General features: G+C 44.4%; 2 protein-coding genes and 1 non-coding gene across 12 annotated transcripts in view; 2 read left to right on the top strand and 1 right to left on the bottom strand.

Annotated features, from left to right (window-relative positions):
• Window positions 1-11,461, bottom strand: part of MGME1 (mitochondrial genome maintenance exonuclease 1) — a 22,513-nt gene extending 11,052 nt beyond the window's left edge. The window contains exons 1-4 of one of the 6 annotated variants that reach the window (XM_063600868.1): window positions 10,910-11,127; window positions 9,680-10,249; window positions 7,293-7,337; window positions 4,129-4,348 (exon numbers count right to left, since the gene is read on the bottom strand). In XM_063600868.1, the coding sequence (XP_063456938.1) occupies window positions 4,129-4,348; window positions 7,293-7,337; window positions 9,680-10,190 (776 nt within the window). In that variant the 5' untranslated portion in view covers window positions 10,191-10,249; window positions 10,910-11,127. Of the gene's footprint in view, window positions 1-4,128; window positions 4,349-7,292; window positions 7,338-9,679; window positions 10,250-10,436 lie in introns of all 6 variants that reach the window. The other 5 variants (XM_063600867.1, XM_003810601.6, XM_055105000.1 and 2 more) reach the window with 5 other exon arrangements.
• The window catches only part of SNX5 (sorting nexin 5), a 27,190-nt gene continuing 18,358 nt past the window's right edge, over window positions 11,216-20,047 (top strand). For 2 of the 5 annotated variants that reach the window (XM_034947518.2, XM_063600866.1), the window contains exon 1: window positions 11,216-11,351. Coding sequence is in view for 2 of the 5 variants with exons in the window: in XM_034947512.4 (XP_034803403.1) it covers window positions 11,626-11,676 (51 nt within the window). In the remaining 3 variants the exon portion in view is untranslated. Of the gene's footprint in view, window positions 11,352-11,543; window positions 11,677-20,047 lie in introns of those variants that run through there. The other 3 variants (XM_034947512.4, XM_034947511.4, XM_063600865.1) reach the window with 2 other exon arrangements.
• LOC112438021 (small nucleolar RNA SNORD17) lies at window positions 17,106-17,342 on the top strand. Its single transcript, XR_003026526.1, has one exon. It is a non-coding gene; the product is annotated as a small nucleolar RNA SNORD17 (small nucleolar RNA).

Genomic DNA, 20,047 nt, shown 5'->3' with positions numbered 1-20,047 from the left:
AATCGGCCAGGCATAGTGGCTCACGTTTGTAATTCCAACACTTTGAGAGGCTGAGGTGGTGGATCACTTGAGCCCAGGAGTTCAAGACCAGCCTGAGCAAAATGGTGAGACCCCACATCTACAAAAAATAGAAAAATTAGTTGGGTGTGGTGGTACATCCCTGTAGTTCCAGCTATTTGGGAAACTGAGGTGGAAGGACAGCCTGAGCCTGGGGAGTTAGAGACTGCAGTGAGCCCTGAATGCATCACTGCACTCCAGCATGGGTGACAGTGAAAGACTGCCTCAAAAAAATAAAATAAAATAAAATAAAAAATTCTTAGGCCCGGTGCAGTGGCTCACACCTGTAATCCCAGCACTTTGGGAGGCCGAGGCGGGCAGATCACGAGGTCAGGAGATCGAGACCATTGTGGCTAACACGGTGAAACCCTGTCTCTACTAAAAATACAAAAAAAATTAACCGAGCATGGTGGCATGCGCCTGTAGTCCCAGCTGCTGGGGAGGCTGAGGTAGGAGAATGGCGTGAACCCGAGGCGGAGCGTGCAGTGAGCCGAGATCGCGCCACTGCACTCCAGCCTGGGCAACAGAGCAAGACTCCATCTCAAAAAAAAAAAATTAAATTAAATTAAAAAAATAATAAAAATAAAAAATTCTTAGCTGGGCGCGGTGCCTCACACCTGTAAATCCCAGCACTTTGGGAGACGGAGACAGGCAGCTTGCTTGAGTTCAGGAATTCTAGATCAGCCTGAGCAACATGGCAAAACCCCATCTCTACAAAACATACAAAAAAATTAGCTGGGCGTGGTTGTTCGCATCTGTGGTCCCAACTACTCAGGAGGCTGAGGTGGGAGAATTGCTTGGGCCTGCGAGGTGGACGTTGCAGTGAGCCGAGATCATGCCACTGCACTCCAGCTTGGGCAACTGAACAAAACTGTGTCTTAAAAAAAAAAAATTCTAGGCTGGGTGCAGTGGCTCACACTTGTAATCCCAGCACTTTGGGAGGCCGAGGCGGGCAGATCACTCAAGGACCGGAGCTCGAGACCAGCCTGGGCAACATGTCCAAACCCCATCTCTACTAAAAACACAAAAAATTAGCCAGGTGTGGTGGCGGGTGCCTGTAGTCCTAGCCACTTGGGGAGGCTGACACAGGAGAATTGCTTGAACCCAGGAGGCAGAGGTTGCAATGAACTGAGATTGGGCCACCACACTCCAGTCTGGGTGACAGAGCAAGACTCTGTCTCAAAAACAAAAACAAAAACAACAAAAAAACCGTAGTTTCAAAAATGTTCATATTACCAAGGTTGATGCTGACTTAAAAAGCAAAGAACAAACAACAATGCTATGGACATATTTTATCATCTCTATGACAAGCATTGGGTGTCAGGAACTTCTTGTAGGCCTTGGGTGGAAGTGACTGCATGGCTTCCTTGGTTTATCTAAAGGGCAACCAAAGTCTATTAAATCTCTTGGTATACAGGGCTCTTCTCAGATATGACGCAGTTGTGCTATAAAACCATTAGGTGGTCTAGGCCAGGCGCAGTGGCTCACGTCTGTAATCTCAGCACTTTGGGAGGCTGAGGTGGGTGGATCACCTGAGGTCAGGAGTTCGAGACCAGCCTGGCCAACATGGCGAAACCCCATCTCTACTAATAACACAAAAATTAGCCAGGTGTGGTGGCGTGCACCTCTAATCCCAGCTACTCGGGAGGCTGAGGCAGGAGAATTGCTTGAACCCAGGAGGCGGAGATTACAGTGAGCCAAGATCACGCCATTGCACTCCAACCTGGGCAACAAGAGTGAAACTCCGTCTCAAAAATAAATAAATAAAAAATAAAACCATTAGGTGGTCTAAACAGTTTTCAGACTATCAAGGGTGTCCACTCTTTCGGCTTCCTGGCCCACATTGGAAGAATTGTCTTGGGCCACACAATAGCTGATGAACTAAAAATAAATAAATAAATAACCAAAAAAAAAATCTCATAATGTTTTAAGAAAGTTTACGAATTTGTGTTGGGCTATGGAATAGACAAGCTTTTAAACTTAAATTTTAACTAGAGCTTCAAGGTTTACATGAACGGATTTTTCTATCTTGTTCATAGTGATCGCTTGCCTTATTTGGATTAGGGGTACCTGCGGGTTGTAGCCACCTTTGTATCAGAGGCGTTCGAACGAGAGCAACTCCATCTTGAGTGAGGGCTAGGAAAATGAGGCTGGGCCTTGCTGGGCTGCATTCCCAGAAAGTCAGGCATTCCTAGCCTCTAGATGCTTAAGGTTAAGGGAACAAATTAATAATGTTTACTAAACAGACCCAGACTTGGGAGTATCCAGATACCCTGATATCTGGAGAACGAAGGCATTCCTAATTTTGCTTTAAAGATAATATCGATTCTTGCAAAATATAGTAATTAAGAAAATTAATCTTTTATCACAAACCCTTGCAGTAGAGCACATCTCCCCAAGATCTTTTTTTATCTTATATATATGAGCACTGTACTTAGGGTGGAAGTGTTCCTCCTCTTACTTTCAGGAACGCCCTGCTCTGTCTATGGAGTAGCTATACTTCCACTACTTTACTTTATTAATAAATCTGCTTTTACTTTGCACTGCAGACTCATCCTGAATGCTTTTTCTTTTCTTTCTTTTATTTTTTTTTTGAGACAGAGTCTTACCTGTTGCTCAGGCTGGAGTGCAGTGGCACCATCTCGGTTCACTGCAACTTCTGCCTCCCGGGTTAAAGTGATTCTCCTGCCTCAGACTCCCGAGTAGCTGGGACTATAGGCGCACACCACTGCGCCTGGCTAATTTTTGTATTTTTAGTAGAGACGGAGTTTTGCCATGTTGGCTAGGCTAGTCTTGAACTCCTGACCTCAGGTGATCTGCCCACCTCGGCCTCCCAAAGTGCTGGGATTACAGGCGTGAGCCACTGTGCCTGCCTTCACCCTAAATTCTTTCTTGCCCGAGATCGAAGAACCCTCTCGGGGTCTGGATCAGGACCCCTTTCCTGTAACACTTGGACTCTGAAGTACCTAAGTAAAACAGTAAGACAGCTACGATATAAAAACCATGGGGACCGGGCGTGGTGGCTCATGCCTACAATCCTAGCACTTTGGGAGGCTGAGGCAGGCGGATCACCTGAGGTCAGAAGTTCGAGACCAGCCTGACCAACATGGAGAAACCCCATCTCTACTAAAAATACAAAATTAGCCACACATGGTGGCGCATGCCTGTAATCCCAGCTACTTGGGAGGCTGAGGCAAGATAATAGCTTGAACCTAGGAGATGGAGGTTGCAGTGAGCTGAAATTGCACCACTGCACTCCAGCCTGGGCAACAAGAGCAAAACTCCGTCTCAAAAAACAAAACAAAACAAAACAAAACAAAACAACACAACCACGGAAGCTTTAGTAAGTTCAGATCTCTGATCCATGTCAAGCACTGCCTAGAAGCCAGGAAGAGAGTTGATTTTCAGAACCAACAGATCATGGTGCTATCTTTAGAAAAACAGGAAAGAAAATGCAGGAATGAAATTGGATCTTATGGCAGGTACCTTGCTTTGGGGGAGGGGAAGGACAGGCTGGCAAACAGGCCATGTTAGGGACATTGAAAAATCTCGGCCAGGTGCAGTGGCTCACGCCTGTAATCCCAGCACTTTGGGAAACCAAGGTGGATGGATTACTTGAAGTTGGGAGTTTGAGACCAGCCTGGCCAACATGGTGAAACCCTGTCTCTACTAAAAATACAAAAATTAGCCAGGTGTGGTGGTGCATGCCTGTAGTCCCAGCTACTCAGGAGGCTGAGGCAGGAGAACCGCTTGAACCTGGGAGACGGAGGTTGCAGTGAGCCAAGATTGCACCACTGCACTCCAGCTTGGGTGACACTCCGTCTCAAAACAAAACAAACAAACAAAGAGTATACCTTTCTCCAGCAAACAATTTGATTTTGGAGTACTGGATGACAAAGGTTACGTGGCTCTTCTCCTTGTACCTGTTCTCAACCCCGCCCCACCCAATTCTTTTACTTAGCACAAAGGTTTAGACATTAAACAGACAGAGGCTACAGTACCTACAGGCACACCTTTGACAGGCACCATCTGTCCTACCCTGTATTAATTCACCTCCAATCTCATACTTACTGATACTCAGCCACACAGTCCAGCAGACCTATATAGTTTAAGGTTTCATGTTGAACAGCACTTTCAAGAGCTCGCACTCCACTGACATCTTTCAGAATATGCTGGACACTTTCGATGTAACCAGACTTGAGGAGATTTTCATCTCTCTCTTTTAAGGTTTCCTGGGGTGAAAGTATGCTTTCCAAGGCTTCGTGGAACCGTTTCCCTTGTAAAAAGATGTCTGAAAAGAAAATCAGGGAAAAGGGGAGGGGGGAAACACAAACAAAGCTAACACTAAAAAACAAATACTCTAAAATGCTCTGAAACAATACAATTAAAAATGACATTTTTTTTTCTTTTTTTTTTTTTAGATGGAGTCTCCCTCTGTCGCCCAGGCTGGAGTGTAGTGGGCGATATTGGCTCACTACAACCTCTGGCTCCTGGGGTCAAGCGATTCTCCTGCCTCAGCCTCCCGAGTAGCTGGGATTACAGGCACCCGCCACCGTGCCTGGCTAATTTTTCTATTTTTAGTAGAGATAGGGTTTCACCATATTGGTGAGGCTGGTCTCGAACTCCTGACCTCGTGATCTGCCAGCCTTGGCCTCCCAAAGTGCTGGGACTACAGGCACGAGCCACCGTGCCCGGCCAAAAATTACATTAGTTATTTTTAAGTGACAACCCCTAAGACCAAATTTCAGCCTCTTGTGAAACCTAAGAATATACTGTGAAACCAATGGGATTATTAATAGGACGTTAGGCAATAAAATGAATTAAAATTAAGTACTTCTAGGAGAATTGGGCCAAAGTCAAAACTGAAGATCTGGCGGCTACAAGACCACACCCAGTTTATGGCACTATGTGTTTAAGTATCCAATGTAATAAGTTAACTGGCTGTGATAAAATAAAAAAAAATTAGAAATCTAGGGAACTGTGCTTCTGTTTGTAGTTCTTTTTAGACCAAAACTTAATTATGAACATAGGTGGGGGAATCCTTTTACTAACAGGATTAGTGACAAGCAAGGAATGGAAAATAAGGCATGCACAAATGAAAAGTTATGAATTCGATATTATGGAATCTGGAGGGGGAGGAAGAGGAAAATATGTGACATTCTTCTCCTGTATTTTTTTTTTTTTAGTGCTGGAACAGCCTGAAAAATTCAGCTGTGTCTCAATTTTTTTCCCTCATATATTTTTCTATTCTAATATTTAATATTTAACATGTAATATTTTTCTAATTAGCTTTAGATTATTAGAATTCTGATTTATGGCTTGTAGGAGGATACATCTTCTTTCTTCCTAACATTTTATAACATGTGAATACTAGAGAAATTTCATTAGGACACATTAGGACACATTATTTTTCCTGTATGTTCATTTTCTGAGGTCAAAGCCTTACTTTTCGTCCCCAGGTTTCTCTGAAAGAACTGTAGTGTCTGGATTTGTTGGCGTATCCCAGGATCTAACTTGATTTTTGAACTCTCTCCTCATTTTCAGTGCTCGTTGGCCTCCAAGTGCTTGCATAGTAAGCCCCTTCCTCATACACATTTTAAAAAAGGGAACATGGCTGGGCATGGTGGCTTATGCCTATAATCCCAGCACTTTGGGCAGCCAAGGCAGGCGGATTACCTGAGGTCGGGAGTTCAAGACCAGCCTGGCCAACATGGTGAAACCCAGTCTCTACTCAAAATACAAAAATTAGCCAGGTGTGGTGGCGCATGCCTGTAATTCCAGCTACTCTGGAGGCTGAGGCAGGAGAATTGCTTGAACCCAGGAGGCAGAGGTTGCAGTGAGCCAAGATCGTGCCACTGCACTCCAGCCTGGGTGACAGAGCAAGACTATCTCAAAAAAAAAAAAAAAAAAAAAAACACACAAAGAGACTCAACAAACACAAGAAATATATTCACTTGTTTCTTAGTAAGAGGAGAGAAAGAGGGGGGACTGTTAGGCTAAGCAATGGCCTTGGAGCTTTCAAAACATTATTTAATTTTCAAACCCAACAACCCAGCAAAATAAAGATTGTAAGTTACCCCCATTTTAATGAATGAGGCCCTACCCCACCAGGCAGTGCTGTTAATTTGCCCCAAAGCAAAAAACTGGACAGGCAGCCTGGCACCAGAATCTGTTTCCAATCTACCACACAGTAGAGCAAAGGAAGCAATCTTGGAAATCACCAATTAGATACTCAGAGAAACAGAGCAGGAAATACATGTGCTTGGAACATGCTTGCAGAGAGACCCACAGAAAAGGCGGAAAACAACTTTACATTTGTCAAGTTTTTTTTTTTTTTTTTTTTGAGACAGGGTCTTCTTACTTGTCACCCAGGATGGAGTGTACTGGCTCGATCATTGCTCACTGTAACCTTGAACACCTGGCCTTAAGCAATCCTCCTGTCTCAGCTTCCTCTACAGGCATGTGCCACCACGCCTGGCTAATTCAAAAAAATTTTTTTTTTGTAGAGATGCAATCTCTCTACGTTGCCTAGGCTGGTCTTAAACACCTGGCCTCAAGCAATCGTCCCACCTTGGTCTCCCAGAGTGCTGGGATTACAGGCATGAGCCACCGCACTCGGCCTTCAACTATTTTTTACAAAGATGGAAATGTCAATTCTTTTTTTTTCCAGGCTGGAGTGCAGTGGTGTGATCTCGGCTCACTGCAATCTCCACCTCCCAGGTTCAAGCGATTCTCCTGCCTCAGCCTCCATAGTAGCTGGGATTACAAGTGATCGCTGTGCCCGGCTAATTTTTTTGTATTTTTAGTAGAGATGGGGTTTTGCCATTTTGGCCAGGCTGGTTTTGAACTCCTGACCTCAAGTGATCCGCCTGCTTCGGCCTCCCAAAGTGCTAGGATTACAGGCATGAGCCACTATGCCCGGCTGGAAATGTCAATTCTATCATTAGCAAAAAATGGAATCCCTTCTGAAAAATTATTTGGAGAGTTAAATGAAATTCAACTTAGGAACTAAGTTATTCTACTCCAAATTTACTTGGCTCAATTGGAATTATTAACACGTGAAAGACCTACAAGAAATTTATGACTGATGGAATTAAAGCCTAGGAAAAAGAAGTGTATAGCATTCATCTACACACTAGGTTAATGAAGCAGAAGACAAACATGTTAAAAACAGGAAGAAAAAAACTTAGCAAATGCCATGCCAATAGACCATACATTTCTTGCTGCAAACTTACCCCTGGCTAGGTTCTTCACATACACATGATCACAAACATGAAAACCTAGATTACAGGATCCTTTAGACACTAAGGCTCAGAACATTCAACATGATTCAATTTATAAAAATAAAAAATGATCCAAGAATATTCACTGCATGTAGCATCAAGTCTGCTTATTCACTCAAAGTAATGAAAGTGAAATGTTTTCAAGTCCTCGTATATGAAGTGCACTAAAAAAAACCTTCATGCATCTCCAGTATTCTCATGATGGAACTGGCAGGATGGCTAATACTTCAGGATTAAATCAGCATAGCAAAAAAAAAAAAAAAAAAAAAATTAAAACCTAAACCCCAGCCCTTTGTGTGTATTTATACACAAAATATAAATCAGAATAAGTCAGACTTTCTCATTCCCACCAGTCTTCAAAAGGTGAACTGATGCTTGGGAAACTGCTCAAGTATTTGGAAGAATGCCAGACACATTTCTATGCTCTCACCTTTGAGAAGACTGGGTAGAAATTATTGATCCAATATTTTTCATTAAAAAAATCTTTTTAATTTTTAAAATGTAATTCTTCTTGGGTGCCACCTTCTTGGGTTTGGGATCCAGTATCCTCCAGACCCGTTAATCAATTTAGTGAGCCCTTTTTCTTTTATTCACCATGACACGAATTGTCCCTTTATTTATTTCAGAACCCACTGCTTACTAATACTTATTTTCTAAAAAGAGTGATTCTGCCTGGGCACAGTGGGTCGCACCTGTAATCTCAGTATTTTGGGAGGCCGAGGTGGGAGCACCACTTGAAGACAGGAGTTGGAGACTAGCCTGGGCAACATAGGGAGACCCTTGTCGCTACAAAAAATAAAAAAATTAGCCAGGCATGGTGGTGCACGCCTGTGGTCCCAGCTACTCAGCAGGCTGAGATGGGAGAATCACTTGGGTCCCGGCGGTCAAGTCTGGGCGGGGTGCTGGGGTAAGCGATTCTGCTCATTTCTTAAGGTTGCTACTGAGTTAACTGAGAAACACAGCTGAGTGCTAATCTAGATCAACAAAGCTGACTCTATGAAAAAAAAAACAACCAGTCTTCTCTCTGCCTGGGCTACTGGGGCTCATTCACATTCCAAACAGAAATTCCTCTCTGGTGCACTTCCTTACTTTGTGCCAAGAGCTACAGGCCCTGGGGTCCCATGTGTTCCAGCAGGTTTCTGCCTTTTAATAATACATTTCTTATTAGTAATTTCAGCTGTACATTCCTGGTTTAAGGAAAATAACTTCTCATGAGAAAACTATCAATTCTAAATTTTAGTGGTACAAATACAAAACTGTAAGATGCCATTAGAAGATTTTTATGTTGCTTGCTTGGAAAGCAGACAATAGTTTGGTGGTTGCTACTAATTAACTATCTTAGGAAGGCAGTTAGCTCTTGCATATATAATCCTTGCCCCACACAGCTGAGGAATATTATAAGGAGCAAAGGCCTTGACCATTTGGTACATATCCAGTACCACCTATATATATTTAGTATTTTTCTTTAGAACATGTAACATGTTTAATGTGTTACACGCATAGTTTTAGGAGTCTGGATTAGGGAAAAGACGACGTAAATAGAAGCCCAGGCTACGGCAAGGGTCAGTACACTATTCTTAAAACAAAAATGAAAGAGTTTGTGTACTACTAAGAGTACATGTACTGCACTTTGGGAAGCTTGGGTAAAGGAATGATTGATGTGAAACTTTCCTTTAACAAAAGACCCCTATATAATTTATGGGACTAGCTAATTCACCAGTGCCAATGGTCTTTGTTTTTGAATGGAATATTAAATTCAAGGAAGCTATTCTCCTCACTTGTCCAAGTTAGTAAATTAGAAGTTGAAGGTTAAAGTGTATTTATCCTCAGATCCTTATGAAGAACCTCTGATTATCTGTTTACCAAGGTCTAAATATAGGTCATGTGTTCTGGTCTGCTTCAGGGTCTTTAAATTTACGAGTCAGTTTACACTAATAAGTAGGGCAGTGGGTATTTACTGGATTCTAAACAGAATTATCTAGCAAACAACTAGAATTCTGTTACCAGGTGACTTTTTTCAATAATCAAGGAAAACAAGCAATTCTAATATTGTTGGTAGCTTATGAAACAAGTGAATTTTATGTATTATTTAGTCAAATTATTTCATCTATTTTAGTTTCATCTGTAAAATGTGGATAACAGTATCTATACTCCACAGGACTACCATGAGGATCAAGTGAGTTAATACACATAAAGTGCTATTTAATGTTAATTACTATCTGAAGGGAGTTCCTTGCTAGTAAGTTAAAAAAACAAAACCAAACCTCATTCTTTTGACACCGTTGCTCTCTATTATAGAAAACATAGCAAACATATAGAATCAGAATTGAGATAATTACTTGAAGTGTATTCTTTAAAGCCATCTTCTCCCAGTTCCAGAATCATCCGCTGTTTCCACCTCTCCAACAAGAAAACCTGTTGTTTTGTCATGGTCTGCTGAAGGACTCGGGTCACACTTGGTATCACATTCCTTTGCAAGGGGATTTTCAAAGGAACTGAAGGATCACTTGCATTTGGTTTATCACTTCTCTCTGGATTGAAGATAGGAAACCAGTTTTGTGGCACTCGTCTGTCCTCACCTTGGTTTGGCAGCTTATGCTTGCTCACGGGTCCACAGAGCAAAGCATCTTCCTCCACCGATCCCGGGGTCTGGGCGACGCCTCTGGATGACAAGACAGACTGAACTAAATTAGAGTATTTTTCTTGGTCCACTTCTTCATATGGGTTCACTTTTTTCTTCCGGCCACATGAGTAAGAGGAAGTAGAGAAAGCCACAAGGGCAGCTGATTCCACAGAAAACTTTGAACTCCTGAGCTGCCTGCAAATGGTCTGAAATAACTTCATCTTCATTCAGATTTGTTTTCACTTTAGTCTATTTGCAAAGGTCGAAGGCCTTTATGTTTGTATTCCTATTGGAGAGAAAACAACCATCAAAGCGAAAGCTGCATCAGAATGATATTGCACATCAAAATTGTGAACTTTTTCGACAATGTTTGGACAGAGCCCTTTCTTAAGAAAGTCGACAGAGCGAGACCCTGCCTCCAAAAAAAATTTACACATAAATCAAGACTCAATACCCGAAGGACCGACACATACTAAATGCGAATTAGTAGACAGCTTGAGGCAAGACGTCCCAGTCTCTAATCTGCAGGAATGTGACGCCCAGGAAGGGAGGCGTGTGCGAGACACGGAAAAACACAAAGATGGAGCCCGTCCCATGGCGGCCACACAGTCCTAGGTGACAGATGACGACTAATTCCTAGACACCAGGCTCTCTGCTAAGTATTCTGTGTGGATACTTCTCATTTGGTCCTCACACCCTCTACCGTGGGTCTAGAATGAACCCGTTGCACAGACGTGGAAATCGGGTTGGAGGGTCCCGTCGCTCGCCGGTCAGAGCTGGTGGCGGCGCTGAGGTCCCATTACTGTGACCGCAAAAAGTCGCCTCCCGCTCCGCCGTGGGTGCGGACCCCTGGCGGGGCCAGGACGGCGGTGGCCCCTGTGGCAGGAGTCTGGATTAGAGAAAAGACGACTTAAATAAAAGCCCAGCCTACGGCAAGTGTCGGTACCTTGGAAGCCACCACACTTCGCTTAACTCTCAAGGCGCGAACAACCTCTCGCGACCCGTACTTTCATCCGTCCCGCGCTTGGGTTTCGAATTAGGCACAGCCTAAGGCAAAGCAGGTCCAGAATGCCCCGCGGCGCTCACGCCCCACCCGAGGCTTTGGTCGGCCTCCGCCAACGCGCCACCAGTTAGAGGCAGGGAGTACCTCTCCGAGCGGAAGGGCCGGCGTCTGCGAAGCGCGGGAGCCTCCAAATCGCGCCCTTCTGCTCTCGCGAGATCTGGTGACGTCAGCGCTCGCTGCCATCTTGGACTCGGGCTGAGTAATAAATTCCCCCCGCACCGAAACGCGGTCTTTCTCTAGACGCGTCTTGCTGGGAGAGTGTCCGTAGCTTCGCGTCCGTGTCGCGGCCCTGCGGTCGGCGGCCTCCTCGTGGAGCGGAGCAAGGGTAGGCCCCGCGTGGCGTCTTTGCCCGGCTCCAAGATGGACGGCAGCGGGGACTGGGAGGCTGCTCTGGGGGAGCACGTGGCGCTCTGCTCGCCTGCTCCCGGGGCAGCTGGGATGGTGGCGGAGTCCGGAGGCCTACTGCCGCCGTCGGGCAGGGAGGCCGGCGGAGGCGGGGCCGTGGCCGCCCCCGAGAGGCGCCCAGGCGGCGGCGGCGGCGGCCCAGCCTCTTCTTTCCTCGCACAGCCAGGCGGCCCCTGCTCGAGTCCCGCGTCGCCATGGCCGCGGTTCCCGAGTTGCTGCAGCAGCAGGAGGAGGACCGCAGCAAGGTGAGGTCCTCCCAGCCCCAGACTCCTGGGCGGGCGGCCCTGCGAGCTCCGGGGTCGCTGCATTCTTTCCCTTGCGCGTCCATAGGCCGTGGCTGCTCGCCGCCATCCCCAGCGCGGGAAGCACCCGTGAGACCCGGGCGGCCCCTCTCCCTGGTCTTCCCTGAAGGCTGCCCCGGGGAATCCCTGTGGATGTCCCGGATTCTATTAGGACAGAACCAGAGACGCGGGACCTTAGCCCCAGCTCAGGCGCCGGTGCCGAGCGGACTTGGAGAGATGATCTCTGGAGACCCCGGAATATTCTTTTTAAAACTTTCCTCGGCTTCGTGGTGACCAGTAGGTGAACGTGAAATTGACTTAACATGCGACAGACCAGTTTGGTTTGTTGCCCCCAAAATGCCCTCCTTTTCCTCCCCCCCTTTTTCAGAGAAGACGTGTTTTTTTTGGGGGGGGGGGCAAACAACTTGGGAAATTGCATCAAGCGTCCGAACATGCTGCTTACAACTTTAGAAACGCAAAATGCGTTGTTGTGGGAGTTGTGTAATTTTTAGTAGGTGCTCAAATACTTGCTGAACTTGATGTCTATTTTTAAGTCTTGCCCATTGATGTAAACTGTCCCTGGGTCACGTGTATCTTGAGGTCTAAAAGATTATTAATGCAATAAATTGAAATTCCCATAGCCAATTAAAGATTCAGACGAGCCTCCACTCTTTTTCATTGGTTCTTTAAATTTGCCTCGGTAGCTTTGCGATGCATGGTTTGTGAGCAACCTTTCATGCAGAATCGTCAACATAAGTTTTTCTGACCGATGAAAAAGAACCTCTAAAATACAAGGCTCTCTTAAAATGTAATTTGGAGCCGTCTTAACTTACACATTTCTTGAGAAGTTAAAGGCACCTCCATAGAGAAACTTGTTCATCTAGTAAGTGAATACCAGAGTTTCAAAGCGGCTGGATTGTTCCAACAAGGGTATCATTGCATTAATTATTGAAATAGAGCTTTGTATACAGGAGGGTGTTGTTTCGAGTGTTTTTTTTTTGAAAGTTCTTTATTACTAAATCAGTGGAAACTTGAGACCACGATTCTTTGTAAAACATTATAAAGGTACTTTTCTCCATAAAGGGTAGATAATGCATTGGGATTTTGGTAGCATTTTTTCTTTCTTTTTGGTACATTGTTTTAGCTGTCTTGATTCAGTCAGCTAGGTAAAAGGACTCAATTGCTTCACCCCACTCTCTGATAGTACAGTATATTGCAGCTGGTTTTTAAAATGACTTCCACCACCCTGATCCTCCAGTAAAATTGGAGAATGGTTATGAAAGCCATTTCCTGCCTGTTTTAGAGGCTACAGAAACTGTCCGTATCTGTAGTGAAGAGAGTTACATGACATTGTTTTCCTTTTTACATTACAGGAATAAAGAGACAATAAAAATAAATAATTACCCTGACGCGTGGCTTTATTTTTGTTTTCTGATCTCTGCTGATGCTGATAACCTGCAGTGGTCTGGCCTAGAAGGTGTTATGGTTAACTGAAAGGGAGTTTGGGGCAAGTATGAAATAATGGGAAACTAAGTCTTGGGCAACTTCTTGCCATAATACAATTTCGGTAGTCAACTGAAATGTTTTGTGTGTTACCTGAAATGTGTGTTACTTAAAATGTTTAAATGCCCTCCTGATAATTTACTTTGGTTTGGAATTCCCCCTGAGGATGGAGTTAATTAAGACTCACTAAGGTAGGGGGACATACTTGATTCTTCAGGATTTTGAATTCTAGCCCAATACTCATTTTGGCCAATTCAGCAAAACTGAAAGGGAATACTGTGTCAGTCGTGTCTGGTAGCCAGACACTGGCATTTTGTTACATTCTTTAGCCGAGGGTGCTGGGGTTTGCCTTCTTCCTCAGAAAATAGTTCAGGGGAAGAGATGCATGGTTAATTTGGTTCCTAACTGGTCCTCTATTTACTGGTTTTTGATTTTTTTTTTTTTTTTTGAGACGGAGTCTCGCTCTGTCGTCCAAGCTGGAGCGCAATGGCTCGATCTCAGCTCCCTGCAACTTCCGCTTTCTGGGTTCAAGCGATTCTCCTGCCTCAGCCTCTCAAGTAGCTGGGATTACAGTCGTTCACCGCCATGCCCGGCTAATTTTAGTATTTTTGTGGAGACCGGGTTTCACCATGTTGGCCAGGCTGGTATTTGAACTCGACCTTCGCAGCCTAGTGCTATTTTTAACTAGGGGGTTCTCCTTCCTTGACAGTAACAACTTGGCCTTAACTTACTGCTTGGTTACAGGGACTTTGGTGAATGATATCTGTCCTCGTACCTACTCAGAAGTGTTTGTAGACTAAGTACTGCTGCTCTGGTTTCGTGTTTAACTGGTATGGAAGCTACCTCTAGGGGTATTTTTGTTCTCCATTAGCTAGAATGGAGTGCAGTTTGTTAGTATAGGAACAATCCTGAACTTTGACCAATACCATAGCAAGTCCAAACTTACAAACTTTGTGGACTGAAGCTTTATGCTACCCTTGCAACTATTTTCTAAGTTGAGGAAGTATGACGTATCAAGCTTCCCACGCCTTAGTTCTAGTTCAGTAACTTGTACTTGGTGTCTTAAGATCCCCATTTGTGAATACTCTAAAAGGTCATTATCTGTTCACATTATTTTGGCCATAGGTAGAAATGGCCAAGAGGCTTTTCTTTTTTTTTTTTGAGACAGGGTCTGGCTCTGTCACCCAGGCGGGAGTGCAGTGTCACGATCACAACTCACTGCAGCCTCGACCTGGGGAGCTCAGGTGATCACCCCCACCTCAGCCTCCTGAGTAGCTGGGGCTACAGGCACGCACCAGCATGCCCATCTAATTTTTGTATTTTTTGGTAGAGATGGGGTTTCACCATCCAGCTCAACATGCTGGGATTACAGGCATGAGCCATTGTGCCTGGCCAGGGCTGTTAAGTTTTCTAGATTTGTTTCTGAGCTGTAAACTCCTCATTCGGTGAGACCTAGTGGTCATCTAAACTAGAGGTTTAGTTTAAAATTCAGTTCCTCAACCTGGGGAGCACTGTTGACATTTTAGCCTGATCACTTTTGTTGAGGAGTGCCCTCTGGGTTGTAGGATGTGAAGCAACTGTTTTTGGCCTCTGCTAGGACGCGGCCTCCTCCCCTCCCATGGTGATAAGAAGAAGTCAAAATTGCCTGTTTGAGAATCACTGGTTTAAACGGACTTCCTTCTAAAATGGTGTGATATGGGTGGGGTCAGGTTGTGTTACAGAAGCTAGTCTTTGTGTGCTTGTTGCGAATTTTTCAGGTTTTCTATTAATCTTGCCTAAGGAAATAACATGCCATGTAAAAATTAGCATTGTTGGATGTCTTTGTGAGAATAAAGCTTTTCCACTAATACTGAGGAACCTTAACAAAAGGTGGTGAAAGATGGTTTTCTTCAGCAGGTTCTGGGTACTTGAGGGTTGCAAAGGGAGGGCTTCGTGTTTGTGTTTGTGAGTGCAGGCTTTGGACACTGGAAACTTACCTGAGTTTCTTGTGCTGCAGAGGGGAACTTGGTTTAAAATCCTGCTGTTTCAACATTTTTCTGTCTTTATTATCAGGGTCTTGATGCTCGAGCAAATTAGGTGAGAACAGATCTATAGGTTAGTACCCTGCATGTCTTAAATAGCCCGTGGGCACAACAGTGTGTAGTGAAGTTAAATAGTATTTAAGGAAACAGTCTAACTTTTAATGATCCCAATAGTGAGAAACGGCTATTAAAGTGTAAATTAAGTTTCTCTGCATGATCTAACTTTCCAAAAAGTGGCTTCTTCACCCTTAATACCTGTTTTCTGATTGGCCATTGAGGTACTCTGACAAGATCTCCTAAAAGAGATCTTCACACCTTCACATGCTGCCTAAAGGCAAACCATAGTACCCCAGGAGGAGTAAGTTGCAGTTTGAGGGGCAGCCAACACTTCAGTTTAAAAATGGGGGTCCTTGGCTTGACTCTTCTTTTTACATTTTGGCATAACCTTTTTAGGCATTCCTGTATGGTCTGGAGAGAAAACTATAATTTTCTGCCTGAAAAGCTCAGTTTCTGAAGGGCACACTCCTAACCATTCTAGTCATGGTAAATGGTGAGGAATACAAATCCAGATGGCTCCCTTGGCAGGGTTTTCACTTTTTCTTTCAAGAGCACCGCAGAGCTAGGACATTGTGCTGTTAGATACTTGGTAGCTGGTGGGTGATAAAATGTTGGACTTCTTCCCTCACCCTTCCTATATCTTTCATGAATTTTGTTTTGAATTCTTGTTTTTATTTTGTTTAGAATTCTTTTTCTCAAGACAGTCTTGCTGTGTTGCCCAAGCTGGTATCGAACTCCTGAGCTCAGGCCATCTTCCTGCACTCAGCCTCCTGAATGGGCCCCTGGTCTGAGTATTGGAATATTTACATCTGAGTGATTTGGGAAATTTGCTGTACCTCAAACTCAGAGTGAAAGAAATGTCCAACCAAAAAGCGGGCAGCCTGCTCTCCATGCTGCCATTTGTGTTTCAAACTGAGATGACCAAGGTTAAGTTCAAACAGGCAGCTCTACCACTGTTGCTGAATCGTCTTTCTTGGTAAAGGTAAATTGTCAAACCTATTTCCTGTGCATCTTGGTTTGATCATGAAGTGAGACCATGAAGGAAGGCAGTAAATGTCCTTCAACACCCTCATCCACATGAGTAATATGGACCATCTTAGCTTTGTTGAAGAGGGCTTGTTCCAGCCTTGGCAACAGAGTGAGACCCTGCTACAAAAAAGGGGGCTTGCTGACTTGATATGGTATGCCAGTGAACTTTTGGGAGGGAGCCTTGATGGGATTGGGTAGTAGGTGAAGGCTTTTAGCTCTGAATAAAGGAAACTGGCATTTCTGTTTTTTACTTTTTGAGACAGGGTCTCAGGGTCTCAGCCTGCTCCCAGGCTCGAGTTCAGTGGTCTGATCGTAGTTCACTGCAGACTCAAAATCCTGAGCTCAAGTGATCTTCCCACCTCAGCCTCCCAGAGTGTTAGGAGTAAAGGCATAGGCCACCGAGCCTAGGTGATTTTTTTTAAGGCTTTGCTGTGTTGCCCAGGCTTGTCTCAAACTCCTGGCCGCGGGCGATCCTCCTGCCTCAGCCTCCCAAAGTGCTGGGATTACAGACAAGAACCTCTCTGCCTGGCTGGGTTTCTTTTATTCATTTGTTGGACCTGCTTTCTTGGTAGCAGTGGTGTATTGATTCCCAGTAGGATTTATCTGCCAGGAGATCCTTACAGATCATGTAGTTCAACCGTTTTGCTTTGTGAATTCATTTGAAAGTATTATAATTTCGGTACTTAGTAATTAGATGGATTTCTTGACATGCATTAGATATTTAAGGCAGTAATTTAACTCTGGTTCCATGTTGATTCCATTAGTACATGGGCTTGCAGCCTTGTGAAATGATGATTCAGTTTATCCATTCGCTGAGTGCGCTGCACTGACCTTCTTCCAAGCCTCAGTTCCTGTTCTAGGAACTTGAGGCTATGTAGCCTGAAAATGCCCTGCAGTCTGCAGTGTTCTACTGTGAACTGCTTGTGTGTTGGCAGGCTACCGGTAAGAATGGTTGGTGTCAGCAGGGATGGGGCCCTCTGAGACCCATCTCACAAAGATGAGTGGTGAAAATCTGATCACTTGCTGCAGCCCTTTAGTTTTTTATTAAGCCGATGCCTGAGTAGCTTTAATAGCTATTAGCTATGTTAGTAGACTGAGATCTTCTGTTAGAAGTCTTTAGTTCTGTTTTCCTTGGGGGACTAAGAAATTATATTGCAGGCCTGAATTACAGGAAGGGGAGAACCAATGGCTAGGGAATGAGAGCCAATACCTGTAAAAGCAGAGTTGGGCTGGGCGCGGTGGCTCACGCCTGTAATCCCAGGACTTTGGGAGGCTGAGGCGGGCAGATCACAAGGCCAGGAGTTAGAGACCAGCCTGACCAACATGGTGAAACCCTGTCTCTACTAAAAATACAAAAATTAGCTGGGTGGGGTGGTGGGCGCCTGTAATCCCAGCTACTCAGGAGGCTGAGGCAGGAGTATCTGGGAGAATTGAACCCCGGGGGTGGAGGTTGCGGTGAGCTGAGACTGTGCCACTGCACTCCAGCCTGGGCAACAGAGTGAGACTCCGTCTCAAAAAAAAAAAAAAAAGCAGAGTTAATATATTGCTTATAGTTAGTTGAACCAGTTGTTTGTGACACACCAGTGCCATAATCTAAAGCTGAGATTGAACACAGATAGGTAGGTATTAGTTATCTTCAGGATAGCAGAGAATAGTAACAATTCGGAGCACCAATGGGAACATTGTTTCCTGAGAGTTCAAACAGTAACAAAGTAGCATATGTTTCCTAAATATGTATCATGTGAATCTTTAATGTTTGTGGACATTAATACAAATCTAGAGTGTGACAGAACATCTTTGAATTTTATATTCTCACTTAACAAATATTGGACTAGGCAAGGTGTGGATACCTTTCCAGCTGAAAATCTGATCAAGGAGGCAGGCTTCTTGGCTCCATGCTAAGAATCATCGATGATTTGTCATATTGGCCCTCTTGCTGGCAAAATCTTAGTTTCTTAGGCAGTGGAATGAAGCATAACAAAACAAAATCCCTAGAGGCTAGGAACAGATAGTTTGAAAGAGAAGACACTGTAGCATGTGCTGCTTAAGTACATATCTTCTGCTTTTGGAATGGAAACTAGGAAGTCATTTAAATAGATATGTGTCTTTTTTATCCTATCTGTAGTAATTTATGTGGGATATTCAAATAGGAAAATACAGGCTAGCACTGCATATTGTATCCATGTCTTACATTGTATACAAATGACTATTAGATTTAAATGACTGTTCAACTAGCCCCAATCTAACAGATCGGAGATTGTGGAGTTTCACTTCTTTGGACTGTGTCTTTTTCATTTTGGCACTGAGTCTGCAGTCACCATAACCACTTAGAAAAAACTGTATTTTTTCTGTTCTCCTCGTGGGTTCTGAGTTTTAGAATCTTGCCTTTTGTGTTGTTCAGTCATCCAGGTGCCCTTTGCCCTCTGTAAGCCATTAAACCTTTTGAAGAGGCAGCTTTGCTGGTAGAGTCGTAAGTGAAATTTGGACCAAAAGTGAGTTTATGAAGACTGGTGGGCAGGAGCTCAACAGCTGCAGGGTTGTCCTGCAGCCAGTGTCTGATGTGCCCCAGCTGGGAAGCTGATGAATAGGTGAGGAAATGCACAGGGATTCCGTAACTACTTTTCTCCTTTTAGAGAAGTGCCTTGGCTCTCTTACCAAAAGCACTGCGATTTTTTAAAACAGTTGAAAATGTGCTTTCCAAATGAAGTGTGCTTGTTTACCGTGAAGGCTGATTATAATCCGTATTGTAAGGATTGACCTGGTAGGGAAGTACATCATGAACTGAAACTTTACCTAAAACTTTGAATACGTGATCCAGTAGTTTCAAGGGAAATCTACAAAAGTCAGGTTTTTAAAAATTTTTTTTAAATTCTGAAATAGAGATGAGGTCTCACCGCTTTGCTCAGGCTGGGTTGTTGGGTTTGTTTTTTATGTGTAGTTTTTTTTTTTTTTTTTTTTTTTCTGGAGACTCGCTCTGTTGCCCAGGCTGAAGTGCAGTGGTGCGATCTTGGCTCACTGCAACCTCCGCCTCCCGGGTTCAAGCAGTTCTTCTGCCTCAGCCTCCTGAGTAGCTGGGATTACAGGCGCACGCCACCATGCCAGGCTAATTTGTGTGTGTTTTTTTGTTTGTTTGTTTGTTTGTTTTTTTAAGACGGAGTTTCGCTCTCATCGCCCAGGCTGGAGTGCAGTGGCGTGATGTCGGCTAACTGCAACCTCTGCCTCCTGGGTTCAAGCGATTCTCCTACCTCAGCCTCCTGAGTAGCTGGGATTACAGATGTGCGCCACCATGCCCAGCTAATTTTTGTATTTTTGGTAGAGACGGGGTTTCACCGTGTTGGCCAAGATGTTCTCGATCTCCTGACCTTGTGATCTAGCTGCCTCCACCTCCCAAAGTGCTGGGATTACAGGCGTGAGCCACCGTGCCTGGCCACTTTTTGTATTTTTAGTAGAGACGGGGTTTCACCATGTTGGTCAGGCTGGTCTCGATCACCTGACCTCAAGTGATCTGCCTACCTTGGCCTCCCAAATTGCTGGGATTGCAGGCGTGAGCCACCACACCCAGCCAGAAGTCAGTTTTAAAACTTAAATTATTTGAGAGTAGGTATATTTTCAATTTGATTCTTACAAGTGACCTAAGGGATCTGGAAAAGAGGTAAAACTTTGCATGGTAAAGGTCCGGCATGCCCAAGGCTGGACTTGGTTCTAAAGCCTGCTTTGTCAACTGT

Source organism: Pan paniscus, chromosome 21 (genome assembly GCF_029289425.2).
Source record: "Pan paniscus chromosome 21, NHGRI_mPanPan1-v2.0_pri, whole genome shotgun sequence".
In the NCBI taxonomy this organism is placed as follows: domain Eukaryota; kingdom Metazoa; phylum Chordata; class Mammalia; order Primates; family Hominidae; genus Pan; species Pan paniscus.
The sequence above is the reverse complement of the archived record's forward strand: the minus strand, read 5'-3'. Positions and strand labels throughout refer to the sequence as shown.